The sequence below is a fragment of the Panthera onca genome, chromosome D2, assembly GCF_046562875.1.
Source record: "Panthera onca isolate mPanOnc1 chromosome D2, mPanOnc1 haplotype 2, whole genome shotgun sequence".
Lineage (NCBI taxonomy): Eukaryota > Metazoa > Chordata > Mammalia > Carnivora > Felidae > Panthera > Panthera onca.
In genome coordinates this window covers 6,646,005-6,673,921 of record NC_138349.1, presented here as the reverse complement: position 1 = coordinate 6,673,921, position 27,917 = coordinate 6,646,005, and the positions used below count along the sequence as shown (strand labels likewise).

The 27,917-nt window shown below is 50.9% G+C and overlaps 3 protein-coding genes across 15 annotated transcripts in view; 1 reads left to right on the top strand and 2 right to left on the bottom strand.

Annotated features, from left to right (window-relative positions):
* The window catches only part of UROS (uroporphyrinogen III synthase), a 35,498-nt gene extending 22,188 nt beyond the window's left edge, over positions 1–13,310 (bottom strand). Inside the window, exons 1-7 of one of the 8 annotated variants that reach the window (XM_078434957.2) lie at positions 13,052–13,310; positions 8,278–8,427; positions 7,700–8,090; positions 7,004–7,270; positions 2,775–2,863; positions 2,509–2,592; positions 775–871 (exon numbers count right to left, since the gene is read on the bottom strand). In XM_078434957.2, the coding sequence (XP_078291083.1) occupies positions 775–871; positions 2,509–2,592; positions 2,775–2,863; positions 7,004–7,034 (301 nt within the window). In that variant the 5' untranslated portion in view covers positions 7,035–7,270; positions 7,700–8,090; positions 8,278–8,427; positions 13,052–13,310. The other 7 variants (XM_078434950.1, XM_078434953.1, XM_078434951.1 and 4 more) reach the window with 7 other exon arrangements.
* Positions 13,311–13,564: 254 nt separating this feature from the next.
* Positions 13,565–27,342, top strand: BCCIP (BRCA2 and CDKN1A interacting protein). Of its 2 annotated transcripts, none has more exons than XM_078434949.2 (7): positions 13,565–13,763; positions 18,234–18,308; positions 19,199–19,279; positions 23,303–23,392; positions 24,027–24,214; positions 25,520–25,694; positions 26,889–27,342. In XM_078434949.2, the coding sequence occupies exons 1-7, from the start codon at positions 13,593–13,595 to the stop codon at positions 27,054–27,056; spliced, it is 948 nt and encodes a 315-aa protein (XP_078291075.1). In that variant the 5' UTR covers positions 13,565–13,592; the 3' UTR covers positions 27,057–27,342. The 2 variants fall into 2 exon arrangements, with proteins under 2 accessions (XP_078291075.1, XP_078291074.1); XM_078434948.2 differs by having other exon boundaries at positions 13,566–13,763; positions 26,886–27,342.
* DHX32 (DEAH-box helicase 32 (putative)) overlaps positions 27,298–27,917 on the bottom strand; it is a 53,019-nt gene continuing 52,399 nt past the window's right edge. For all 5 annotated transcript variants that reach the window (XM_060641218.3, XM_060641220.3, XM_060641221.3 and 2 more), the window contains one exon: positions 27,298–27,666. In XM_060641218.3, the coding sequence (XP_060497201.1) occupies positions 27,495–27,666 (172 nt within the window). In that variant the 3' untranslated portion in view covers positions 27,298–27,494. The remainder of the gene's footprint in view (positions 27,667–27,917) is intronic.

Here is a 27,917-nt window from a genome sequence, read left to right as displayed (position 1 = left end):
GTTCAGTTTGAAACCTGGGCCCTGTTCACATGTTCTGATGGCGAGAGAAGGAGGTAGGAAGAAGGGTTTAAGGGATGGTCCTGTCATTAAGTGCACGGACCATTTTCTCAAAGTTGTTGGGTCTTTTCATCATCCCCTTGAGGAAAGAGACTGCAACCAGTATATGCTGAGGACAGAGAGGATCACCTGGCAGGTGAACTACCCAGGGACTGGGGACTTCAGGAGCCAGCCCTGTCACCTGTGTCCCAAAGCAGTATCTGTGACACGGCACCACTAGGCGTAGTGGTAGAAGGCTACCGGGTTAATGTGTCACTTTGTGTGGGACATGAAGAGTCAGCTTATAAGGAGAAAGGTCATTTTCTGCTTCCTCCAAAGTTTACACGAACGTGAAGTGACTTGGTACCTGAATACTTTTTTGAACTAAAAGTCACTGAGATTTTTCCAACCTGAAGGGCAGCTATTTCTGGAATCTGATATCCCCAGTGGGAAGAATCGGAGTAAATTCCAGTGGAATTCACAACAGTGTCTCCCCTACCTTCAGGTTTTGGGTTTTTTTTTTTTTTTTTTGTTTTTTTTTTTTTTTTTTTTTTTGAGAGTGAGAATGCTAGCAGGGGAGGGGGGACAGAGAAGGAGAGAGAGAATCCTAAGCAGACTCCACACTCAGCGCTGGAGGCCCATGCAGGACTTGATCCCACGACCTGAGCCAAAATCAAGAGTCAGGTGCTTAACTGACCGAACCACCCAGGTACCCGCCCTCCCCCCACCCCCACTTACCTTCAGTTTTATTGTCTTTCTCCAAACACAGTTCCACTGCTTCCACTGCTCTGGGGCTGGTAAAAATGAGGCCCCCATAGCCTTCAGGATGAGACAGCTGCACACCAAACAGTAACAAAGGCGTTTTACATAAAGATCAAGTTCAACATTTCCCAGAATTCCAATGTTTTACAAGAATAAATTCCATCCATCCATCCATCCATCCACCCACCCACCGGTCCACTCAGCACCTATTGGAAGCTTACTAAATGCCTGGAACTGTGCACCATTCATGTGAATTCACCATTCATGCACTCAGGCGAATGCAGGTGAATTCACTGTTCATGGCATTTCCCTTGAGCAGCTCACGGTCTAGGGGAGGGACAGGAAAGAGGACTGTAGGGTGGCAGGTATGACAGGTGCAGAGAGGGACAATCTGACCCAGCCTGGGCTTGGGTGGGGTGCAGGCAGGAGGGAAGATTGGACCTGCGTCTGTAATAAAACTGGAATCTTCAAGGGGCAATCTCCATGCCGAAGCACTGATTTTCAAAGATAATATGATAAAATCTACTCAACATTGCCGTTTTTACCTAGTGTCTCCCTAAAATCTGTGAAAGTACCATGTGAGATGGGTGGGGTTATTGTCATCTCATAGATGAAGACAAAGCCTAAGGAGCTGGCCCAACGTGAGTGGCAGGGCCAGGGCTCAAGGACATGCCCGTGCCCCTCCTCGTTCTGTAGGGTTCTTCATGAGGGCTCCGGAAGGCCCCCAGGGAGCACGCTGGCTGGTGGAGATGGGAGATGACTGTGTGGAAACTCTGGTATCTGTATGAGCACGAGTCTAAGACGTGATCTCAAGCGATGAGGTCTTTGGTGCCTTTCAGGGCTGCTTATGGAAGGGCGTGCCTCTTGGGGCCCCGCCTACATGGTTCCCTCAGCACTCAGCCCAGTGCCTTGGACGGAACAGATGCCAGATGGATGTCTGCCGGGTAAATTACTGAATGAATAATGCAGTATTCGGCCCAAATCAAAAGGAAGAAACATGCTTCTGTACAGAGCTGCTGGCAGGGTTGTGCTGTGCACAGCAGGAGGGGTGACCCTGGCGCTCACACAGGTGTGGGGCCCGGGAGCAGGGCTGGGCACCCCAGTCCCATGGAACCACCCTGGCTGTGGGCCCGCGTGTCCAGAAAGGAGCTCCGGGGGAGGCGCCCCGAAGGCGCTCCGCCCCTGAGGCCGGTTGCACACTGATGAGGTGGCCTGAGCACTGAGTCTTTGATCTGAAATGTTTGCGAGTCTTTCCTGAGGCTTTGTCCAGCAGGATCTACAATGGCATCACCGGCAGCAGAGTGGACGCCCTGCGCAGCAGCCTTCTTACTTGCTGGGGCCTCGGCTGAGTGGCCCAACCTGGGGCCTGGCTCTAAAATGGGATGGTAACACCCATGCGGCGCGTGGTCAGGGCGGGCAGGTGAGTGGGAGGGCACACTGGAAGGGCCCCACTGCTGAGAGCCCCCTGCAACCTGCTCTCCCGGCCCCCACAGACCCCACCTCTGGGACAGGGAGGCTTTCTGGGGGAGCTGGTGGGGACTCACGGGCGGTCCAAGAGCCATCTCCCCTGGGGCCAGGTGAGGCTGGGCCACCCCTGTTTCAAGTTTGCTAGTGAAATGAGGGGATGGTGAAGAAATCCTTCCGGTTTGGGTGGGCAACGATTCTACAGAGACTCAGAAATTATGGTACTCGGACACTGACAGACCTTACCTTCTCAGAAAAACTGGAAAGAGACAAAAACTCAAATGATAAAACAGGGATCAGAGTGGCTTCAAGTCCATATAATCCTAGTTCCTGCAAATACAAGAATATAGTTCTGCATTGGCCAGGGTTGTGTGGAAAATAAGGAAAGGGTCACAGTCACGACTTACTTGGTGTCGGCCCCGTAGAGGGTTAGCAGATACCCCACCACCACCCCTCACCCTCGTAGTAAGACATTGTTAGGCCTCGCGGGACCAGGAGCCTCAGGCACTTACCCTGATATATGGATCTTGGCCACAGTCATCCTCCTTAGGGTCTTTTAGTAAAAGAACCTTCATTATCGCCTGGCAATCCTTACAGGGTGCTGTGACAGAGCAGGGAGACAGATGGATCCTAATTAGAGCTCAAGGACTCTTCCTGAGCAGTTATCGATGGGACAGAAGCAGGGGAAGAAGGTAATCAACTGCTGGCTGAGGGGACCTGTCCCTCGCCCACAATGACTTAGCGTTCACGTGCTTGTTCCTTCTGAAGACCCTGTCACTGATAAGGCCAAGGGACAGCATGCTGGCACTTGATATCACTCGGAAAGGCAGATGAAAGCCATTAGGGAAAGCCAGTGTCCGGGCCACACATTTAAGGCTCATAAAGAGAAGCGATGCAAATTTGGGGTTGTATTGTCAATAATAGAGAAATTATTTTAAGGAAATAAACAATTACTTCTGTTTCAGGGTAAACATACTAAATAGTTCATAAGCTCTTTAGGAAATAATTCTATTGACCTTTCTACTTTTCAAATGATGGGTTATAAATGTTGTCAAATATTATGAGAAACTTTCGAAAGTCATCTAACCACCTGGAAAAGAATTCGTTGATACGTATCAAGAGCCTTGTATATTTCATACTCTTTCTTCCTATAATTTCGCTTCTAAGAACAAATACGAAGGCACTACTCATAAATGTGTGCAAAAACTAACATGAAGATGTCCATCCTGGTATTCTTTTTTTTTTTTTTTTTTTTTTTTTTTTTGAGATATAATTGACATAGGACACTGTGTAAATTTGTAACTGTCAGGTAGTTAGCTGTTCATTTGATACATTTCTATACTGCAGTGTGATGACTACAGTAGTGGCTTTACCATGCCTCCTAATTATCTCTTTTTTGTGGTGAGAACAGTTGAGGTGAACTCTCCCGGGAACTCTGAGGTTTATAATACAGTATTGTTGACTATAATCACCATGTTGTCCATTAGGTCTCCAGGACTTACTCCTCTTCTAGTGGTAAGATTGTATCCTAGTATTAACAACGGGAAACAAAGTAAATGTCCAACGTTGAGGGAATGGTACATCATTAGATGAAATCATTAGAAGAGTCATTAATAACTTAATTACCTGGATCACCAAATAATGTTAAAAAAATAGGATGCATGAATAGTGTGACTTTATTGATCTTATATATACATATATATGAAAGAATATGCATCAAAATACTACTAATAATTATTCTTGGGGGGCAGGTTAGGGTGATTGTTTTCTTGTTCACCTCTTTCTGTATTATCCACATTTTTTTTTTTTTTACAATAGACATTAAATTCTTTTGTATCCAGGCGTAGGGTGGGGGTGGAATTTAATATGACTACCCCAAAGGCCTCAAAATAAATGCTGCTGGAGAACTGTGGAATAAATCCTGCCTGAAATGTGGATTACTATCCTGTGAGTAGCATGAGGCCCACCAGTTACTTACTAACTACTATGCAAGTGGTTGGTAACAGTCAAACAGCACATATTGTTTCGAGCAGAAATGTGTTAAGTTTGAGAGCCATTACTTGTTATTACTGAATAGGCTCTGGAACATTATAATATCTGCGGGGCGTCTTAAGGAAAATCTGGCTCAAAATGAATTGCTTTGTATCTAAGCAACCAACCCTGGGTGAACAAATAATAATTATGAAATCAAGTTCTAATTACTGCTGCCACTGAGCTGTTAGCTACAGAGACTGAGGAAGTAGGCAGTATTGTTTCTATTGTTTCCTGAGGTCGTTGGGAATGTGTCTGTCTTTTGGGAAACCGGGAACCCGCCTTTCTGAGATGGTCATGCTCACGTGTCAGCCCGGCTAGGATCTAGTCCCCATTTATTCACGAGCGCTGACCTAGGTATTTTGGAGACACAATAAAGTCTATCATCAGGTGGCTTTTAGCCAGGGAGATTATCCTAGATAACCTGGGAGGGCCTCCTCCGGTCGGTGGAAGGCCGTAAGGGCAGAACCCAGGCTTCCCTGAGGAAGAAATTCCACCTGTGGACACAGCTTCAGCTCTGCCTGGGCCGGCCTGCCCTTCTCGGAGGCTTGCGCCCTGGGTCTCACACTTGCATGAGGCAGTTGCTTGCGGTAATCCTAATCCATATCCCCCACCAGTTCTGTTTCTCTGCTTGAACCCTGACTGATGCCGATAGCCCCTTCTGGGGCTCCAGGAATCTGTAGGTCACTGAGTGGCAGGTAAAACTGAGCATTTTCTGTTGCTGCATACGTGTTTTCAGGCACACAGAACGAGCAACGATTGAGGGGCTTAAAAGATGGAGGCGTAATACTGTTGGAAGGAAGCCGTTCTGGGCCACTGACCTCAGCCCCAGCCCATCCCCGCCACAGTTGTAGGCTCTGGGATATGGAACCCCAAGTTTTCAAAGGATATGTTAGTGTTGCTTTCAGATTCGAGGAGCCAGTCTCTCACAAAAATGTTTCTATATTGTTCTCAGGCAGTGACGCCTGGAATCTGCCTCAGGGGCATTAGGTCTGCATTATTTACTGGGGAAGGGGGGACAAGTTCAAGTACTACCAAGTGCTGTAAGGTGATGTAGGAGAGGTGACCGGGTGCCGATAGCTGGTCGCCTCCCCAGGGCCACCTCTGAGATGGCGTCTTAGTTGAGATCAGAATGACAATGGCAGTGGGGAAACCTGTTCCAGTGTCAGGAAGGGGCCGGGCATGTCCCCAGGAGAGAAGGGTAAGCGTGGCTCCAGTGCAAAGCACAAGGTGGACTTGGGCCCCACGAGAAATGGGTCCACAGACGGGCTGCAGCAGGACCAGAAGCGATGACACTGGTTCGCGCTTTTGAAGGGTCTCTGGCTTCCGTGGACACTGGGCAGTGGCGCCGTTAGGAAGCGGCTGGATCGGGATTCACAGTGAAGACAGAGTTAACAGGACGCAGTGACATAATTCAGGGTGAAACCATCGGTCCGTGGCCTGATGGTTGCCGCTAGGCGAAAATGTCTTTCTTCTTTGAATCCCACCTAAGCTCGAGGTGTGTTCAGTGTAGTCCTATCAATGAGGCAACAACTATTTCTAAACAGTTACTGTGCACTAGGCACTGGGGATACAGTACGATTCCTGCCTCATCTTTACCGGAGGATAAAAATGTGGGTCCTGCCCTTAGCGGGAAGTGCCACGCCCCTACTCTCTCCCCCTGCCTCCCTGCCGGCTGGAATGTGGATGGGAATGTTCTGGACCTTTCCTTGGTCTGGGAGAAGTTGCAGTAATGCCATTCTCTAAACCCTGATGATGGGAGAAAGAAAGCCATTTGGACAGAAGCCATTCCAGGCACAGAAGTCATCCCCCACGTGTAGGGCAGCTGACGCCATGCACATGAATGCCTGTGGAAACACGTGCACCTCAGCTGCCCCGTGAGCCAGGCCTCCCCCTGGTGACCATTTCCTCTGCTAAGGGCAGTGTCTGTCACCCAGTCCCCAGGCCTTTGGGGCAGATCCTTTGGCTCTGCAGGACTTTTTGGGACTCCCCCTGTCCACTCCCCCCACCCCCACGCCCTGTAGACCTTTCTCTGAGCCCTGGGATTCTGCCCTGGGCCGAATGTGCTTAATATACAGTGAATGGTACTAGTCAGTTAGTGGGGAATCTAGTCTCAAAACATGATCAACTTTAATTCTTAAATGACTAAGAAAATGAGTGATGTGTTAGCAGGACTATCTCTGTGCACTTATCAGGTGATGGGTTTCTCACTGAACTTGATGACATGGGGCGCTACCCGGGCACAGAATCATCAGTGGTGGTTTGTCTGAATGTTGCATTAGAGGTGCTGTGAGCACGGGCAGAGAAGGAATAAGGGTAATAATCTGATTTTTAGTTCTCAAGGCCAGTAGCACAGCTCACGGAATCCCTTAATGGTTATTATCCCAGAGCCATCAATTTTATTACCTAAGACAACCACAGGGAAGAACCCAGAAGAAGTATTTTCTCTATTTGCGGTGGGTAGATGGGCTTTGCTTTCGCGTGTCTGCGTTATTAATCTAAGCACTCTGTACCAGAGTGATACTTTTTATTTTCTGTTCTCCCAAACCCTGGGTGGGGTCTGCAAAGGATAGGAGAGGCAGCACAGCCTAGGCGTTGGGAGCACAGCCTTGAGAGCCAGCCCGCCTGTCTGTGAATGCCACCCGGCTCTGCCACGTATCAGCTCAGGGACTCTGGAGGAGTTCTGTCCTCTCTACGGCAGCTTCCTCACCCATAAAACGGGCCGACCTCATCGTTTTCATACAACTGAAGCATTCAGCCAGTCTTTGGTGTATGGTAGGTGCTCAGTAAACGTGTCAGTGGTCATTGTTATGTCCTCTGAGTCACTTGGCACCCCGACAGCTTGGTAACGCAGAGGTTTGCCCCACTTAACAGAGGAGAAACAAGATCACATCATGGGCGGTAAAGCAGCGTCAGATCCCTTGCCCCTCAGTCCTGCACCTGCTCTGTGATACCACACTTCCCGCCTCCTGTTACCCTGCAGGAGGAAAGGGCAAGCAGAAATGAGAAAGGGCCGGGAGAAGTAAACCCGTCAATAAGAACCTTCCCACTCCTGTCGAGATCAGATCCAAACTCCCTGATACGACCCAACGAGGCCCGGCAGGGTCCAGCCCCGGGGTCTCCACTCCCGCCTCTGCACTCCGGCCGCCCCAGACTTCTGTCTCTCAGGCTCGCCCTCCTCAGGGCTTCTTGTGCCAACTCCTACCCGCAGGGCCTGGGTAGGGGTTGGCAGGCGAAGTGGGGAGGCGTCCCCTCGGATGTGTTCTGAAGGTGGGGCCAACAGCATTTACTGGGACTGGTGCAGGTGGAGGAAAGAGGAGTTGGGTTTATAACCTGAACAGCCGGAGGATGGGAGCCCTGCCGGGGCATGCGAAGGGATGGGGACAAAGATTCGTTTGGGACGGACCATGTTTGAAGATGCCTGTTCCACACCCGTGCGCCTCAGCCTATTCGTTCGTGTGCTGTGAACGGCTTACAGGCATGCCTGCGGGCTTGGTCCTCTCGGCCCCTGGGGCAGCTGGTGGGGCCCAGGGCAGCCAGAACCACGGCAGCCCCAGCCAGGGCCGGCTGCCTTTACCTGGGAACTGTATACCTCATCTGTTTACCACGACGTGCTGTACGAATGTTACAGCATTTACTAGGTCCGCTGCAGTGGTAAATGAGTCGGGACAGTCCTGGCACCAAATGCCCAAATGGAGAAACTGGGTAGGCAATTTGGGCTCCGGGGGGAGTCGGGTCAAAGGACAGGGATTTGGGCGGTGTCAGTGTGTAGAGGGAGTCTTCTGAAGTCCCGGGACCTGGGTGACAGGGGAAGGAGGCCCAGGTCAGAGCCCTCCAGCACCCAGGCAATGCCAGGTCAAGTTGGGCAGTGGGCAGGGGAGACCCTAGCAAAGGAGAAGGAAGACACCTCTGCAGAGTGGAATCCCATCGATACCAGAATTCCAAAGACTCGGGGGGCTAAACAGCAGACATTTATTTGCTCACAGTTCTGGAGGCTGGGAGTCCAAGATCAAGGTGTTCTCACGGTTGGTTCCTGGTGAGAGCTCTCTTCCCGGCTTAGGGGCGAGTGCCTCCTGGCCGTGCTCACGTGGTCTTTCCTCTGTGCACAGAGAGAGACCGCTGGTGTCTCCTTTTCTGGTAAAGGACACCGGACCCACAGGATTAGGCCTCCATCTGGTGGCTATTGTATTAGAGCTTGACCTCCCAGTGACCTCATCTAATCATTACTGCTTTTTTTTTTTTTTTTCCTTTTTTGAATAGGTTCCATGCCCAAAATGGGGCTTGAACTCATGACCCTGAGATCAAGAGTCACATGCTAGACCGACTGAGCCAGCCAGGTGCCCCTCTTCAATACCTCTTTAAAGGCCCTATATCCAAGTAAAGTCACATTGGGGATTAGGGCTGGAACATATGAATTGGTGGGGGGGGGGGGGGGGCGGCACAATTCAGTCCATAATAGAGCAAGTGCCAGAATAAAGTACAGGTAAAGACGTAGGTACAGGAAGGGAAGACGACTCAGTCTTGCTCTGAAGAGGAGAAACGAGGCCATCACTGGCAAGGCAGGCAGTGGGGTGGAGAGTCGTTGCAGGGGTACCTCCCCACCCCAACGCACACATATGGGAGATACCAGGCACCGAGCGGGCAGTTCCGGATGATGGGCAAGTCAAAGAGAACCATGCGATGCGCTTGGGGAGCAGCTGAGCCCGGTTCTTTGGCAGGACTTACTCTTTGGAGTTCCTGGTGTGCCGCATTCTGCCTTGCTCACCTTGCAGAAGCTCCTGGATTTTACCAACAAGGGGAACTAAGAAAGGACCGGCGGGCCTTCCAGGCCAGAAACGTGGCTCTCAACGAGACAGGGAGGGGCTCTGCAATCCTACTTTCGTTTACCCAAGATACACTGAATCTCTTCTGTGTGATGCTGGGAACTGGGTGCTGGTTAAGGGACAAATAACACTTAACACCCACTCTCAAGATGCTCCAAGGCTGGTGGGGGGAGACTGACAACCACAGAACTGTGAGCTAAGTGTTGACAGAGAGAGAGAGAGAGAGAGAGACTGAGAGAGACAGACACACACACAGAAGTACTGCCTACTGCCTACTGCAAACTGCCAGCACTCAGAAGAAAGGCTTTAAAAGTCTGCATCGGGGCCCAGGGCTCCTCTGATTCAGAATTCATACTCTGCTGTGGCCGATGCCTTAGGATGATGTGTGCACATTCCAGCTACTTTGTATGGAAGGTCTGGTGACATTAAAACAGGAGTCCAGCAGCGGATTCGTGCCGAACAGGTTGGAGACGGGTAAAGCCAGCTGAGATGCTTTTGTTGACTAGAGCCTGGAGTATTCTAGGGATTGGGGCGGCGAGGTGGGGGCGTTCTCAAAAAATGAACGATGCCCTTCTCGGCGACGTGCATCTCCACACAGGCTCCTTCAGTTGTTCCCATCAAGAAGTTCACATACCCGTCATCCGGTCGCTTGCTGTGGAGAGCTAGCAGTGAAATGGTAAATCCCTGCACTTGGGCTGTTAGGCTTTGAATCCAAGATTTATGTGTTGAAGTCCTAACCCTCATCCCTCAGAATGTGACCTTATTTGGAAACAGGGTCCTTGCCATGTAGTCAAGTTAAAATGAGGTCATTAGGGCGGGCCCTAATCCAATAGGGCTGGTATCCGATGACAAGGGGAGAGGCAGACACACACACACACACACACACACACACATGCACGCACTGGGGGAAAGACCTGTGAAGATAAGGCTGAGATCGGGGCGAGGTACTGACAAGCCGAGGGATGTCAGATGGCCAGAAAGCTACCAGAACGGGGCGGGGGGAGAGGCACAGAGCAGATGTCTCCTGACGGCCCTCAGAAGGAACCAACCCTAATGACATCTTGGTCGTAGAATTCTAGTGTCTACCACTGACTGAGACAATATATTTCCACTGTATACACTGCCCAGTTTGTGGCACTTGGACACGGCAGCCTGGGGAGCCAGTAGAGCCTCAGGAATTCTATTATCCCTGCATTTGTCCCGGACCAAGTTGAAAGCTCCCTGCTTGAAGAAACTCCTGCTAACCTGCCTCGCAGCAGGAATAGGAGGGAACCAGGAACAGGAAACAAGCGGGGCTATTCCCAGGCTTTTCAACGTTTTTTTTTTTTTTTTTATTTATTTTTGGGACAGAGAGAGACAGAGCATGAACGGGGGAGGGGCAGAGAGAGAGGGAGACACAGAATCGGAAACAGGCTCCAGGCTCCGAGCCATCAGCCCAGAGCCCGACGCGGGGCTCGAACTCACGGACCGTGAGATCGTGACCTGGCTGAAGTCGGATGCTTAACCGACTGCGCCACCCAGGCGCCCCTCCCAGGCTTTTAAATAAGGAGGATTGTACCTGAGCCGCTCTGGACTTTGGGAAGAGGCTCGGGGGAGGGGAAGGGGTTTGCGCTGGGGGGCGGAGGCCTGTGTTCTGGTCTAGGCTGCTCTGCTCTTGGTCTCAGGCCCTGCGATCGTGCAGTGGACGGGACCCTCTGGACTGCTGGCTGTTTGACGGACTTCCTTCCCCACAGGGGATGCTCGGTAAATATTAGTTCACACTGAGGGAAAACAACACTTCAGATTTACCCAGCATCTCCGGAGCAGGGGAAATGATCTCTTTTCCTTACACAAACAGAGAAACGATTGATCAAGACCACTTTGCTGGTAAGAAAGAGCCAGGTTCTCGAACGCACACTTTCTAGCTGTGTCCTGCTGCTCTCTCAACAGTAACAACAGCTGCCCTTTTATTAAGCGCTTACTCTGTGTTATTTAAGGGGCCAAGCATTTTACATGGCAGGATCTCCACCCCCATTTAGACCAGCAAGGTAGGTATTATTATCCTTATTTCACCGAAGAGGAAACCAAAACTCTGAAGGACTGAGCAATGTACCCATAGTCACACAGCACAGCGAGTGGCAGCGGTGGAATTTAATCCAGGCCTACCATCTAGGCTCTTTTAAGATACTCTACACCCTGACCATGACCTCAACCTGGGAGCTAGTCTGAGGGTGCAAGTAAGGCTTTTCCCCCGATCTCTTGTCAAAGCCATGCCTGGAAACTTTGCAAAATACCAAAAAGTATAGGTCTTCAAAAAACAGTAAACGTAGAATTATCATATGATCCAACAGTTCCACTTCTGGGCATATACACCCCAAAATTTAACAGCAGGGACTTCAACAGGTATTTTTACGTCCAAGTTCACAGCATTATTCACAAGAGTCAAAAGGTGGTGGCAACCCACGTGCCCACCAATGGTCAAATGCATAAACAAAATGCGACATATACGTACAATGGAGTATTAGTCAACCCTAAAAAAAAAAAAAGGAAATTCTGACACCTGCTACAACATGGATGAACGCTGAGGACTTTACACTCAGTGAAATGAGCTGCCACAGAAGAATACACATTATATGATTCCAATACAATAGCCCAAATTCATAAAGGCAGAGAACAAAGTGGGGGTTTCCGGGGCCCGTTGTGCAGAGGGTAGGAACTGAGGAATTACAGTTTAATGGACACAGAGTTTGGTTTTTGCAAGATAAAGAAGGTCTGGGGATGGATGGTGGTGACTGTTGCACAATAATGCGGATATACCTCGTGCCACTCAACCGTATACTTAAAAATTACCCGTGCTGTCTGAGCGCAACTCTGTTCATACACTGGCACCATGCCTTCCGAGTCTTTTTTCTAATTTGAGCCTTGTGATAGGTGTTTTTTTTCCCCCCTACAGCTTCCTGTCTTGTACGTTACAGGAAGATGTTTTTGCACAGTTGTGGGGCCCAAAGGGGTCATTTTAAGCTACCCCATCAGATGTGAATTCCTGATACGCGGGTCTGCCAACATCCATATGGTGGCCTGGTAGCGGAGACGCTCAGGAAAGATGAAACTTACAGAAAACAGTCATGGGGACTTGGGCTCTGGCAACCCTTACGTCACCCTGACTCCATTTCCTGCTGCCGAAAGATCACTGAGAAAGGGTCTGCTTAACCCTCTGGGCAGTAGCCACCTCACTACTAGGGGCAGTGCCTTCCATTTTTAGGGTCACAGTTCTCCAACCCACTTTCCTCATTTTACAGAGGAGAGAATGCTTAAACCATAGACCTTCTGCTCAGAAAGCTGATGTCTTCTTCAAGGACCTTCTTTCCAGTCATCTTTACAATGGCTGCATACTGGTGGTCCAGGTGAGAAATCTGATCAGGAGCTGAATTTTATTTGGCACAGGTGCTAACAATCAGGATGGACCTTGTAAAACTCCAGAACCCCGGGGGCTCTTGCCACGTAAAGATCTGACAGCACTGGGCGGGGAGGTCGACTGGGCCACAACCGGCTGCAGCAGCACCATAGTCCCCTCCACTCTCTATTCTCTCAAAGTAGGCTCTGGTCTGTAATTCAGATTTCCCCACTGGACCCGAAGCATTGAAGGTTAAAGACACTTTCGGGTCCAGAAATGCGCTTCAAGAGCGTCGGCTAGGGGCAGGGCTTAGGGGGGGATTCGTTCAGTCGCTGACATGGTTATGCCACTGACGGTGTTGGGGTGCCCCCTCGGGGCCGGGCCTGAGCCTGGCGCGCGGGCATCTGTACGCATCCGGCGACCTTCCGTTCGGGGCGACCGCTGCCCCGGAGGCCAGGGACCCCCGCCCAAGCCAGCAGCGGCCTCGGAGCTCCGCTCGCTACTCGTCACGCTCCCGCTAGGCCTCGGTGTCATCGTCGGCACCGTGGGCGGCGACACCTACCTCGCCGGGCTGCAGAGGCCCGAAAGGCTAGGGGCTGGGGCGCTCGGCGGGCGCCCCGTCGGAGGCGGTATCTCGCGGTGCCAAGGAGCCGGAGATGCAGCTGTGGGAGCTGGGAGCCGGGTGGGAGGCCCCCTCACCGCGTGGCCTCTGCTGCCATGGAAACGGCCTGCGCGCGGCCGCGAGGCACCAGCGGCGCGGCCGGGGTCTGGGAGCCAGAGCAGCGCACAGCTGGAGTTCGCGCATGCGCACCGACGCCCAGGCCCGGGAAGGTGGGGCCGAGAAGGGTCGAACCACTGAGCGAAGGGGGTGGGGAGCGTTGTAGGGAGTAAGGGAGGATGGAGGCGGGGGAAGGAAATGCCAAAATAGGACCCGCACTGGACTTGACTCCTAGGTATCAGGGCCGTGGAATCCAGCAGGGGCTCTGAGGTTGACACCGACTCAGCGCCGAGGTTCTTCGTGATCTCTCACCCCCTCGGCTTGCATGGGTGGGTCCGGTAGGGCGGGTTGGAGGGAGTTGCGCAGGCGCAGTGAGGCTGGTATCATGGCGTCCAGGGCCAAGCGGCGTGCTTTGGGTGGTGGGGCTCCGCGGGTTCCAGGTGTTCCGGTCCCGCGAGACGAGGAAGAAGAAGAAGAAGATGAAGTGCAGGACGAGGACGAAGACGATGAAGATAGTGACGAAGAAGAGGATGAAGACGACGAGAGCGTCGACGAGGTGAGAACCACAGTCGACCCCAGCTTGGTTTAAGGCTGGGTTCAAACTTTCTGGCCGCCAAAGCCTTGTGACTGTGAGCTGCTCGGAGTAGCGACCTCCAGTACCTGAGGGTCTCTAAGCAGAAACTGGAGATGATAAACTAAGTCTTTTTGCACATGGCAGACACGGAAATTATTTTCAGACGTCCTACTCTGCCGGGTCGCCCCCCCCCCCCCCCACCTCTCGGAGAAAACCCGCCGCAACACTTCTCAGTGGCTTTTTTAAAAATTTAGTTCCAAAGCTAAAGCCCCAAACCCGCAGTAGACCAACAAGGGCCTGCAGTTTTTTTCTCTGCCCACCCTGCGGTCACTCCGCCCGGCTCTTGTTCCGTGGCTCACTCACAGCGGCCTTCTTTTCCTTGAAGGCCTTCTGTCCTTTCTACCAAGACCCGTATCAGAGGCTGGTCTTCATCCTGCAGTGTTTTCCATCCTTGTTTAGATCTCCTCTAAACAGTGTTGCTGCCTCCGGGGCGCCTGACCTTGTCCCGTTCACCAAGTCCGGGTGATGGGTTCTCCTAGAACTGGGTTCCTGTGTTTCAGAATAGCTCCTGCCGTGCTGCTGGACATTATAGGTACTTAATATCTGTTGAATGAGTAGTTAGGATTGAATGATCCTTAAGAGCACTGAATGCCCGATGGGTGCCTAAAACTTAGTAACGCCCAAAGCAGAATTTGCATTTCATGCTCCGGCTTCTAACCTTTGCCCACTTTCTATAAATGGCCCCCATATTCGCCAGTTGCTCAAACCCAGTAGTTTAATTCCTCCCTTTTGTCATCCTGCATCCAGTCTATCAGTAGATCCTGTTAGCTTTATCTTTGTCTCCAGACGCTTTTCATCATTGATTCTCCAGCATGTTAGTGCACACTTCACCGCCTGCCTGGACTCCTTCAGTAGCTTTTTTCCATTCTTGTTCCTGAACCGTCTCTCTCTACACCTGAAGCAGGAGAGATCTTTTATTTATTTTTTTTTTACAAGATCCTAGGAATGCTAAGTACCGTATTTTGAAGTTTGTCTTTTTTTTTTTTTTTTTTTTTTTTTTTTTTTTTAGTAATCTCTAAGGCCACGGGGCTCAAACTTAACCACCCTGAGATCAAGAGTCACACGCTTTTCCAATTGAGCCAGCCAAGCACACCCAGGGAGATCTTTTTTAAATGTAGGTCTATTCCCTCTTCCTTGTTCCGAATATTCCAGTGACTTTCCATTTCATGAATGAGAAAATCAGAAAGGCAGCTTGAGTGGCCACAACAGAATAATCAAGAGTGATGGGAAATCAAGTCAGAGATAAACATGAGTCAGAAGGGTGGATTCAGGGTTAGGGCTGAGACTGGCGTGGGTATATGATAAATCTTGAGTGAACAGAGCCTTCTCTTATGAATTAGCTCTTTGGCCCCTTGCCTTGAGTGTGGTCTCACCTTTTTTCACTTAGAGCTTTAATTGGCTATTTTGCTAACTTTGGGTTGCAGAAATCAGTGCCTCTTGCATTAACATGGATAATCTGTTGCACTCTGGTGGTTAAAATCATCAGTGTGGTAATCGTCATTGACATAGTAGCATAAGAAAATAGGCATTTTACATATACCATTGGAGTATAATTTGTTGCAGTGTCTTTGGAAGACAATTTGACAGTATCTATCAAAGTTTAAAATTGTATGTATTCCCTGATTCAGTAATTCTACTTGTAAGAATTTATCTTCTGATAATAATGATAATACATGCTGTTCCAGGATCTGTATATGTTGTATTAACTCATTTAACGTTTATGTCAACTCTCTGAAGTTGGAAATTGTCACCATTTAAGACTGAGGACACACAGAAAGTTTAAGACTGCACGTGTAGTGCAGTCTATGTAGGGGAAAGAAGAAACAGGAAATAAATTTGGTGATGTGTTGAAAACTTCCTGAAAGATTAACTTACTATTGGTAGTAACTTCTCAAGAGTAGGAGTTGGGGGGTGGGTAATAAGAGTTCAAGCCCTAATCTCTGTGGTCTTTGTAGTGTTTACCAATGATCTGTATCACTTTTTTGACTGAAGAAATGGTAAGGCTTTCAGGGCAGTTCCGCACACTTAGTGGACAGAGTCCTTTATTTGAAGGGGGGGGGGGGCTTTTAGTTTCTGAGATGTTCACTATCCACAGCTCATTACTGTGATAAAGAAATCCATGGGAATTATTTTGGAAATTCAAAATCTGCCTTAGATCTGTTTAAAAGGAAGGAAGTGTGTTTGTGTGTGTGTGCGTGCGCGCGCACACTCGTGGGCAGTAAGCCCGATTTAAAAAGCAGAGTGATTGGCTTTGAGGCAGCTGGCAGAGATAGAAAGTGGGTATGCGAACTTCAGGAATGGGGTGGGGGTCCTGAAAAGATGAGAAGAAGAGTGCTAGGCACGTTCCGTGCTCCCGGCCGTGTGGTTGGGGCTCTTGTTCGTGCTTATTCGAGACCCTCAGAGGGTAGCTTCAGCAGAAAGGGGAGTTTGTGGTACAGGTGCAAGGGCATCGTAGACCTCCAAGGGCAGGAAGTAGCTGGGCTTCTGGGACCGGCTGGGGAGCCTGGGATGCCGTGGAGAACACGAAAAGTCTTTCACGTTTGTCTTTGCTTCACTGCTCTTTGTTGCATTCAAGATATTTGGTTCTTTTTCTGTTCCTACTCCATATAGCAGAGAACAGAAAATCAACAGCTTCTGAGATTTGTCGTATTTCGTCTTAATTCTAAATCCTGTCACTTGGGAGTGAGTGGCAGGGCTCTGTTTTACAAAGATGGCCGCTTGCCCTGAAACATGGCGGTTGGGGAGGCCGTTCCCAGGGAAAGCGGTGCTGGGCACATAATCTATCGGGTATCTGTAGCAGTGGGGCGGCCAGTAATAGCCTGGGACAGATGTCTGAGGCTTCTGTCCAGACGAGAAAAAAAACAACACCGGAAGGGTATTGTTTAGAGAAGTTATTCCTTTATAAGGAATACCTGACTAGTGATGAATTGTTTCGTGGTTTTGTTTGGAACACCCTCCTTCCCTCCGGGTTTTGCCGCTCACATCTGGCCGAACCTACCTCCGAGGGTCGGGATTTGACGTTTATAAACTGACCTTGATATCCAGCCCTTGGCAAATTTGAACAGCCAAGGGAATGCTTAAATATACGCACAGGCAGGGTGACTAGGCAAAGGCACGTGTGATTTTCCTCCGCGGCCTTCTCTGGCTAAGGTCCAAATTCCAGAACCTGCTAAACTTGGAAGTATGTGGGAAAACACTATTTCATCAGAGCCCCCAAATAAGTGTGTCACTTAGCAGGCAAGGTATGACACAGGACTGACCTTGTGGCAGTTTTAAGTCTAAGCCTTCTCACTAAAAACCAGGCCTGATGTCATTGTTTTGCAGAGGATCAAGGAGCCCAGCCACACACAGCTTCCTTTAGTCTCTTGCACTCACTCACCGGTTTCCTCCTGCCTTGGGGCCTTGGTGTGTGCAGTTCTTGGTGCCAGGATCTCTTATCCTCATGCCCAGCTCAAGCATCCCTTCTTTTTTTTTTTTTTTTTTTTTTTTTTTTTTTTTTTTTTTTTTTTTTAATGTTTATGTATTTTTGAGACAGAGAGAGACAGAGTGCGAGTGGGGGAGGGGCAGAGAGCAAGGGAGACACAGAATCCGAAACAGGCTCCAGGCTCTGAGCTGTCCGCACAGAGCCCGACGCGGGGCTCGAACCCACGAACCGTGAGATCGTGACCTGAGCCGAAGTCGGTCGAGCGTCCCTTCTCTAAGGGAAGACTTTGTTACCTGTTTTCCAAGCTGTTACGGCACCGTGCACCTGTGTTTTATAGCACGTATAGCTGCAACCTCACATTTATTTGCATTAATGTTTTCTTCAAGTCTGTATTCCCCCCTAAACCGTACCCTCCACGAGGGCGGGACCATTCCTGCTTGCTTTGCTTACCTCTCCATCGTGAGTGCCTGGCACGGTGCTTGGTACGTGTGGCACTCGGTCAGTACCTGCCAAGGAAATGAAGCGTAGCCTCGGAGCCGTGGGCTGAACCAAACTGTAGGTCCTGCCAGGGACTTTTGAAGTGGTTGTGCTCTTCGTTCGCCCTTGCAGTCAGGTACATAATTTCTCCTTGGCGGCTGCTGTGGTGGTTTTCTGTGGGGCCGACTTGCTCTGCTTTGAAACTAGATCACTCAGTTTTTTGTTTCTCAGGCTTTTGTGTCAAATGAGGAGATAGTGTGAAGGTGCTTTGTAACCTGTGCAGATGGCAGTCTTGGCACTTTTCTTGCCTCCTTAAAGCTCAGGCAGTGATAACATTTTCTTTGCGTCCTTTTTCTGGCATGTTCTGTAGATAGACATAGAGCCCAAAAGAATGGAGGGAGCAGGAGAAGAAAAATCTGCCAAGTAGAAAATAATGCCTGAATTGTCTTAGGAAGTTACGTGTGATGACCTATTTTGTGTGTTATTTACAGGAAGTGAACGTTGAATTTGAAGCGTATTCCATCTCAGATAATGATTATGACGGAATTAAGAAGTTACTGCAGCAGGTATGGTCTCTGACTCTACACAGAACTTTGCTCTTCTGAGAAAATCCAGGCCATTCAAGCAACGCCAACTAGGTCAAATTCCATCCTTTATTTTAGAATTCCGTTCCTATTCTCTGGACCCTGCAGAGAAGGAAGAATGGTTTCCCTTCTTTTCCAAGGCTAACATACCCTGTTTTTTGCCTCATTAATATGTTATTAAGTATCTGTTGTCGTAAAATCTTTTCCTTTTCATGTGCTAATTACTTGAACAACTCTTCTGTTTTTCTCTAATTCACATCCAAACTTGGTGGGGTAGAAGTTTTGTTTTGTTTTGTTTTTTTAAGTTTGTTTATTTTTGAGAGAGACTAAGAGACTAGAGCAGGGGAGGGGCCGAGAGGGAGGGAGGGAGGGAATCCTAGCAGGCTCCACGCTGAGAGCAGAGAGCCTGATGCGAGACTAAAACTCCTGAACCTCGAGATCGTGACCTGAGCTGAAGTAGGACGCTTAACCAGCTGACCCACCCAGGCTCCCCGGGGCGGAAGAATTCTTGCGGAAGAGTCTGTCCCGAGTGCACCAGCTGGTGCTACAAAATCCATGCTTGCTTCTGCTTCTAGTCTCCCTTACCCCGTTTAAGGTGGCTCCAGTGTCCTAGTCACATTCTTTGGCCTTAGGTCCTCCTCCTCCTCTCTCTTTTCCCCTCTTTTGGCTTCTTCTCTCCCACACCTCCCGTATTACCACTGCCTCTTACATTTCAGTGCTTTTGGCTTGGATGCTCCTGGGCTTTTCCTTTCCTCCTGGGTTGTCTTTGTGGTCACATCGTGGATATTGCATTATTTGAACGTGGATATTAAAAGTTTTATTAAAATTTTTGCTTTGATTTTCATTTAAAGTAAGTATTTTTCTCCTTTTAGCTTTTCCTGAAGGCTCCTGTGAACATTGCAGAACTAACTGATCTCTTAATTCAACAAAACCACATCGGGAGTGTGATTAAGGTAAGCGGGACAGTTGTTTGTTCTTATCAAATTAGTTCTTTGGCCTGTTAAGATCCTCCTGGTGTTTAGTTGGCAGGCCAGGGGCTCAAACTGGAAAGAGGTGTAACTTCAGGAAGAGAGACTGGTTAGAAGCCATTCTAGTAATTTCCAAGAGTATTGAATGCAGGTACCCAGGAGTGGCAACAGACGGTGAGAGAAGGGGGTGATTCGGAGGGTGTTTGGGAGATGAGATGTGATGGGGTTTCGTGAGTGGCGGGAAAGGAGTCGAGGGTGGCTCCCAAGTGTCCAGCTCGAGTGACCGAGATTGCAAACATGGAGGAGGAGCAGGTCGGGAGGGAACGCGAGCTTGGGAGTGCACCTGTCGTGTTAGGTCTGCCTGTGACACACGCACATGAGGTGTGAGCCTGAGAAGACTTGGGCCCTCTTAGCAGATGGGCGCTTGCCCGGGAGGGCGCGGGCAGACCCTGCTGATGCCGCCGTTACTCCGGAGCAACTGGCAGAGCCCGCGGAGGCGCCTCCGGTGGGGGCGGGGGTGGCCCGGGAGGGAGCATTTGGGGGACGCGCAGCGGGAGGGTGAATCCCGCCTGTGCGCCCAGCCCCTGGCGGTGCCTTCGGTTACCTGTAGCTGCCTAAGTGAAGCGTCCGCAGTTTAGTGTCTTAGAATAGTAGGTCGTCTGTGTCACCCGTTTGGACAGAGTTCAGTGAGGACAGGACACGCCTGCTCCGTGTCGCACTAGCCCGAGAGGGTCAGCGGGGGCTGGAGGGCTCCCTTTCAGGATGGCCCACTCACACGACTCGCGGGTTAGTGCCGGCTGTCCACTGGGAGCCCGGCTGGGACGGTGGGCCAGGGGCCTCCCTTCCTCTCCAGGGCGGGCCCTATGGGAGTGGAGACGTGGCCGTTGGTGGGAAACATAATCGTTACAGTGACCTTAGCCCGTTTCCATGTCCATCTCTGAAAACGAGGATGGTGCCGGTCCCTCCTTGGGACGGTGGTGAGAAAGCGGCAGTGGCGTGTGGCAAGTGCTGGAACGTCAGCCGTCACGGTCGCCGACTCTTTACCGTCTGGGTTATGGTGAAAAAGCGGCCACCTGAGTCTGAGGTACCCCTGACCACCTCACCTTTCGACATCTCCCTTTGTTTTCAAAGCCAAGGCTCTCGAAAAAGTTGGCACCCACAGCCTCTACTTCCTCTCCTCCCAAGCACCCCGGTCTGGCCTTTACCACCAGTGCTCCACTGACGTTCTGGAACTGTCGGGTAGGATCGCCAGCATCTCCGTCACTAACCCTCACGGCACCGAGCGTAAAGGAAGTGAAAGGACAGCACGTCCAGTAGCTTCCTTTTATTAGAGCGGTGGGAAAGGAGACTCCCACCCACGTGTCCCCCAGCCGAGGGCGGTCTGTAGGCGTGCTGACGACGCTGCCTCCGTCTTTGGTCCTCTGCCTTGTTTGCGCCTGCACAGTGACCTTTGGGGCTGCGCGGTCTGGGCCCCGTGGAGGTTAACGTGCCCCCTGGCCGGAGTGCGTGAGGCCTTCTGGTCTTCCGTCAAGGTGCGCGCTGAAGGCCCCGCTTTAGGTGACCGCCGTGTGACCTCCCCTCTGTGCCCCGGGCGCCGGACAAGCTGTAGGGTAAGGTCCGGGCTTTGTGGAGAATGGCTTCACCGCGTGAGATCGTTTGTTCACCTGATCCCTCGGACAGGAAGTTACCCAGAGCAAGACTCTGTAAGTGGTGTGGAGTGGCTTGCTTCGGTTTTCCGTCTCGTGTGCCTTTTCAGTCTGGGGGATACGTTACCGACCCTCCTCTACCTTCTGACCCTGTCCTGTGACCTTCCAACAAGCAGTCGCTTTTATCCTTGACACCGCTTACTGTCGGTGACGGGATTCAGCCCTCTCTTGGATGATTTCCCAAACAGCCCCATGGCTTCCGCGGAGGTACTTGAGGTGTCCCAGGGACAGAGGTTTGTGTCCTGAGGAGAGGACTGCCCAGAACTTTCACTGGAGCCTCTGGGACGGGGGAGTTGATTTAGACTCTTCTAGAGAAGACGGTCCGTCTGTTGGGCTGTGGAGGGAAAAGGGCGGTGGCGGCGGAGGGCCATGAACTGCACTCGTGGGTTGTGTAGAGAGGCTCCACTTGTGGTGGAGTTGCTCAGGACTTAGGTGCTGAGAATTGTTTTGAACCAGGAGGCTTCAGGGGTGAGGGGAGGCATGGGGGGGGAGCTGTGAGTGGGCCATGCAGACGGGGGGTTCTTGCTGGGGGGGGGGGGGGCATGTGGAGGAGACCGAATGGGATTGGGACTCCAGCCCCACGAGAGGCACCCCCGTGTGACGTTGATGGTTGACGGCCTGTCAGGGAGGAACATTGAGCGTGCTCCGGGGAATGCTGACTGCTTATGAGCCCAGTGACCATTTGGAGGTTGTTTTTTTTTTTAAAGTAATTTTTGTGCTCAGTCTGGGGCTTGAACTCATGACCCCGAGGTCAAGAGTTGCATCCTCCTCCAACTGTGCCATCCAGGTGCCCCCGTTTTGAGGATTTCTTAGGATTTGACACCGAAGGTTCCTTTTTCGTCCCCCGGCGTTCCGTTGGTCGGTACTGCGTGTTTTGCCACGGTAGCTGGGAGACCTTGAAAAACGGTCTCGGGTTGATCTTAAGGGACCAAGGCTGGCATGCATACTCTTTTCTTTCTTTCCCTCTCTCCTTCCTGACCAGACATGGCCGGCTGTTAGTGCCCTGAGTTACCTTCTCAGTCTCCATTAGTGTATCCACGTGATTACCTGAAACATGTCTCACCTTGGCATATAGTTTTATTTCCTAGGCCTTCGAGGCCTTACCTGAGCCACCACCCCCTTCCTTGTTCCCGCAGGAAGAAACCGGTGGTCATTTACAGCCCGGGTCCGCAGGCATGCGGGCCTTAAAGCCTGGTGGCCCCTTTGCCCGTCTCCTCCGCCCCGCTCAGCGTGGCCGGGCCCCTTTCAGTCACTGAGGTGTGACTTCCGGTGCCCACAGAGGCAGGTCCTGCTGTTCTCCACTCTCGCCCGGCGGCACCCTGCCACCGGCGGTGCGTCTGCTCCCTCGGCCTGCCCTCCATGAACTGGTCATGCTGAAGCGGGTGGCAGAGCCCTGTAAGCCCCTTCCCACGGGACGGTTTCCAGGACAGCGGGCAGCTGTGGGTCCCTGCTGTCCTTCTGGGGGAGAGCAGCAGCCTCCTTCTCATTTTGTTCAGCACGTGGTTCCCCAAGGACTCAGTCCGTGCCGGACCCCGCGCTCGGTACTGGGGATGCGCGGAGAGTTCGCAGCTTCAACAAACAAGCAGCGTGAGGCAGTCCGTGTGGAGGGCGCGCTGAGGCCGGCAGGGCAAGGGCCGTCATCGAGCCGGGAAGTGCAGGGTAGAGGCCGGCATTTCATTCTTGGTTCTCAGTTCTTAATTCATTTCCCTTCTGGCCCTTCCTCTCCCGCGCGTGTGGTAGGCGTAAGTGGCACTCGCGCCTTGTCCTCCTTCACTGGGGCTCTGGAGTGTGGCTGTAGGTGAGCCAGTGTCACTAGGGCTGGCTGCAGCCGGATTGCTTGGAAGACAGAGTGGCTTCTTTTAAGAGGCTTTAATTGTTCTGAGGTTTTTTTTTTTCTTTTTTTTAACGTTTATTTTGGGGGGGATGGGGAAGGGGCAGAGAGAGAGGGAGAGAGAGAGAGAATCCCAAGCAGGCCTCTGTGCCGTCAGCCCAGAGCCTGATGCGGGGCTTGATCTCATGAACTGTGAGACCATGCCCTGAGCTGAAGTCAAAAGTCAGACACTTAACCTACTGAGCCACCGTATCTAGCATGAAGAAACCTGGAGCAGGAAGGGATCATCCACGGTGTAAAACAGGGGAACAGAATCGAGGGAGGTGAGCCGGTAGGGCCACGGCCACACGGTGCTTAGCGTGCGATGCTTCCCTACGGTGACGACAGCCGAGGAAAGTTTGTGAAAACCGAAAGAGGACTTCGTATTCTGCTTCTTCCCAAACATACAACTCTCATTTCTTTTTCAAACAGCAAACGGATGTTTCAGAAGACAGTGATGACGATGTGGACGAAGATGAGATTTTTGGATTCATAAGTCTTTTAAATTTAACGGAAAGAAAGGTTAGTTTCACTGGATGACTGTTCATTAGACCGAAATCTGCTTGTATTTAACACACGATGATAGTTTTTTATATCAGATAGCGATGCTATAAGGGTATGTGCCCTTGTGAAATCTCACTGTAATCTTGTTTTAATACGAAAGTGTGTGTGTTACGAGTAATCTATGCCGTTCAGGGCCTTGAGTCCCTGTGGCGTAGAGAACCATCGGGCACTGGTGGCCTGGTGTCTGTACCGACACGGGAGCCAATGGCGCTGCTGTCCCTGCGGCCCTTGCTTTGACTGTGAGGCTTCGTTGCTTCCTGCCACGGAGGGCTCTTCGTCACCTTCGCTTGGGTTTCCATCCATATCTTTGTTGACGGGAGTTCTGGCCAAAAAGGGAAAACCGGCTGTTTACGGAATCAGGTGCAGGTTACACTTCACCTTCAGGTTTTAGATGGACTGGAGTTGCCATGCCAGTGTGCGTGTCCGTGTGACCCTCTCTCACTGCTGCTCACGGCCGGTACACAACCCGGGTGGCGATGCTTCCGCAGTCAGCACTGAGGAAGTGTGGGAAACCGAGGACGTGGCGGGAAACCGCCTTTGCCGTGAGACAGAAGTCACAGCTCTGTCACGTCGCCTCGTCTTTGCTTTGCAGGGTACGCGGTGTGCTGAACAAATTAAAGAGTTGATCCTGAGCTCCTGTGAGAAGAGCTGTGGGAAGAGCTCGGTTGACCAGCTGGACGCGCTTTTCAACGACGCCTCCAAGCCCGTGGGCTTTCTCCTCAGCGAGAGGTTCATTAACGTTCCTCCTCAGATCGCGCTGCCCATGCACCAGCAGCTCCGGTAAGAGACCGGGCCACGCGCCTCCGCACGGTTTTTCCCCGGTGGGTTCGGCAGAGCGATGCCAACCGTGTGTGTGGGGCGGGGGGCAGCTGGAGTGGCCAGAGGGGAGGCCGTGTCCCGCGAGCCCTTGATTGCTTGTGGCCGTAGTCCGAACGGCCTTACAAGATTGACGGGGGTACAGGAACAGCTCATGTGGCCTCTTACCCGTTGGACTAAGGTTTCCCCCCTCTTCCCAGATTTCTGTAGCATGGATGAGGTGCCAAGCGATACGCCAGTGACGAAAACTGGGTACAATTCCTAGATTCCACAGGGACGTTTTGTAACTAAGGAAGCGGTCCTGACACTGTGTGTCTGGCTTCTCAGGGTTTGTTGATGTCATGTTTTTTATATTATGGGGGGGGTGGGGGGGGGTTAGGTTTCCACCATTTTAACTGTAAGCAGGGCTCAGGCTCGGGATTGACTGGACCTTGAGGTAGAGCGGGGCGGAAATACAGACCGGCCCCCGTGCCGCGCAGACGCCCCTGCTCCGGGGCCACGGCGCTCGCGCGCTCCCGGCGGCGCTTGGTGGGAAGGGAACTGCCGGCCACGAGGACCCCCGGCTGCCGTGCGGCGGGCTTCTGCCGCGTGTCCTTTGCTGCGCTTCGCCTTTTTTCTGATCCGCTGGAGCTCGTGTTTGTTTGGTTTCACGGGAGGGTGATCTCCCTCCTGATCCTCTGTTAAGGAAAGCCAGAGGCTTTCCGTCTTTGTTCAGCCAGATGCAGAGGGACATTGTGGAGTTTCCAGAAGGAAAAAAGATTTAGGCTGCATTGCCGCTCCACAGACTACTCTAGAATTTAGGGCACCTGTGTCCTACCGTGCCCTTTGTGCAGCAGGTCAGGAGTGAGTTCCAGACTCTAGTGCCGGGAGCCTAGTAGTCACCTGCTCCGAGGGCTTTGGTTATGGCTCTGTGGCTTGTGCCTTTGTGGCTTTTTGTTAAATATCTGTCCTTAAAAATGCACCTTCTTACATGTCGATGTCGAGTGAATTTGCGACTCGTTATTTACCGCGTATCCACAACTCAGCATCATCTGACTCCTCAGACTACTTACTATAAAACACTGCTGTAATTAATCGAAAGTGCAGTGGACTACAGAAATAACACTCGGTGCTTTAGAAGCGTCCAGACCTAATGTCGGTTCATTAAGCCTGTGTCAGACACGACAGAACCCACCGAAGAGGCCTCACTGCTTTTCTCTGTGCTCTGGTTCGTGGATTTCATGCATTTCACCTGACTCAGCAGGCAGACCTCTGTGTTACACCTTTTAGGAAAGAACTGGCAGAGGCACACAGAACGAACAAGCCGTGTGGAGAGTGTTCCTTCTACCTTCTGATTAGCAAGACGTTTGTGGAAGCTGGAAAAAACAATCCCAGAAAGAAACGGAGCAGCCAAGAAAAAGATGAGTTAATGTTTGCAAATGCAGAGGAAGAATTTTTCTATGAGGTAAGACTGGCCCGTTTTCACCTATTCGTTTAGATGTCAGTAAGGATCTTGACAATAAGCAGGATTTGTTGCTCTCCCATTTATGTCAAAGTCCTTTGAGTATGGCCACTCTTCCTCCATACTGGCAGCAGCTGGCAGCTAACACAGGGCCTACACCTAGTAGGTTCTCAACAGGTTAAGTCGCCAGCTCCCCCCGGCCCCGTTGGTGACGAGCCTGGGGAGGAAAAAAGCTATGAACGCTCGGTGGTGGTCAGGCACTTACAATATGCTGACTAGAAGATGTTTAGTTCTAGAACCACTCCGTGAGGTAGACGTTAGTCCTGGTTTACAGATGGGGACGTGGAGTCCGAGGGAGATGGGAGCCATTATCTGAGTCACGCAGCTGGTTGATGTGGAAGCTAGGGCAGGCCCATTCTCCGCCATGATGGCTCACACGCTTCTCCCTGCCCTCAGTCCTGGACGTCCTCCCGCTTTTGGGCTTTCTGGCACTTTCTTCCTGTAAAGGTATATTGTGCTACGATGGACCACCAGACACCAGAGAACGTGCTTTCTCACCCTGACCTCGTCTCAATGTTGAATCTGAGGGCTAACTTACTTTCCTGGATTAGAGGATATCCATCGCTATTAAAAAGACGCCCACTAAATACTAACACACTACCAGATTCAGCACTGCCCTGGTTTTTCAGGAATAAATAGTGAAAATGTTTAGGCCTAAGCAGCACCTTAGACAGATTGTTTCAGGGAAGTATGTATGTATGGTTGGTTTAAGATGGCCTGGTTATGCAGATTTCCCTGTCGTCACACGACAGCTTTATGCCAAGGGAGCAGCCAGGACAGTGAGGAGAGACCAGTGTCTGAAGACCATGCTCATTAATTGTCAGATGTTAGGAGTCTTTCTTTCACTTTGCTGTTGCAAGATTATTTTGAGAATCAAATGAGATCATGAATACGAGCAGAATTATAAATACTGATAAATGATGGTGGCAGTACTCTCACTTAGCTGCCGTTCCCCTCATCGCGATGGGGCACCACTCTCCTCGCTCCTCCTGACTGCCCTGTCTGAGCTGTTTCTGTGTTCTGCTTCTGTTCGCCGTCATTCTTAAACATGTACCAAATACTATTCCTGGCTGCCACGTAAATGAGTTTTGCCTTTAGGTTGGCTGAATTTTTAACTTGATATATTTGCTTTAGAAGGCAATCTTGAAGTTCAACTACTCGGTGCAGGAAGAGAGCGACACCTGTCTGGGAGGCAGGTGGTCCTTTGACGACGTCCCGATGAAGCCCTTGCGAACTGTGATGTTGATTCCAGGTGACAAGATGGACGAAATCATGGGTAAACTGAAAGAGCATCTCTCTCTCTGAGCCATTTCCCATGGGCAGCAGGGGGCTGGTTTTCGTTTTTGTAAAATTACCAGAAAACAGCTCAGATTACTGAAAAACTCATCACTTTATTCAGATTAAGGTCCTCTACAAAAAAGTAGGGTTCTGTCACCTGTGTCTGTGACACATTTACAAAATAGCTTTTTTTAAAAAAAAAATCTGGTCGAATTACGAATGGTTGATGAAGAGCTTTTCCAGTAAGAAGGAAAACGGGGAGTAGTAATTTAAAGAACTCAATAAAAACTTCCATTTTTTATTTTTAAATAATGTACAAAGTGTAACTCTTTTCGAGACTCTCTTGTGTGGGGTATGATGTCCGTATTCAAGTTGAAGGTCCTCACCTTGCTCCCGTGGATCAGCCGTGCGGCCCGGCTGGGGTACTGGCTGCACAGCACGCTCTAAGGGGAAGGTGCAGATGAGTCACTGCAAGGCGCACCTTTGCTCCGCGGTTTCCGGGCACTTCTCACACACGTTCTGTTCCTTCTTCATTGTTGACATGGGTGATAGGTGATCCATCACCTGGTGTAGAATATCCTTACTCTCACTGGGAGGCAGGTTACTGAAATAGTATTGTGGTGCCAGTTGCATAAATCTGTGGAAAACAAAGAGATGAGACTCCAGATACCAAACGTTACGAGTGGGTCCTTCCCACCCCCGGAGAATCTACTTGTGGAACTGCTATTTAATTTGAACTCCTCAGTCTCAGTCTGCTTTTGGAGAGTAGATACTTCCTGTGGTATGCAGGGAACCAGTCCAGCTGCATTTCTAGAATCTCTTCTCTAGGGTTATGCCACACAGTGGAAGACGCCCACCGCCAACCACCAGGGGAAACCCGTACTCGCC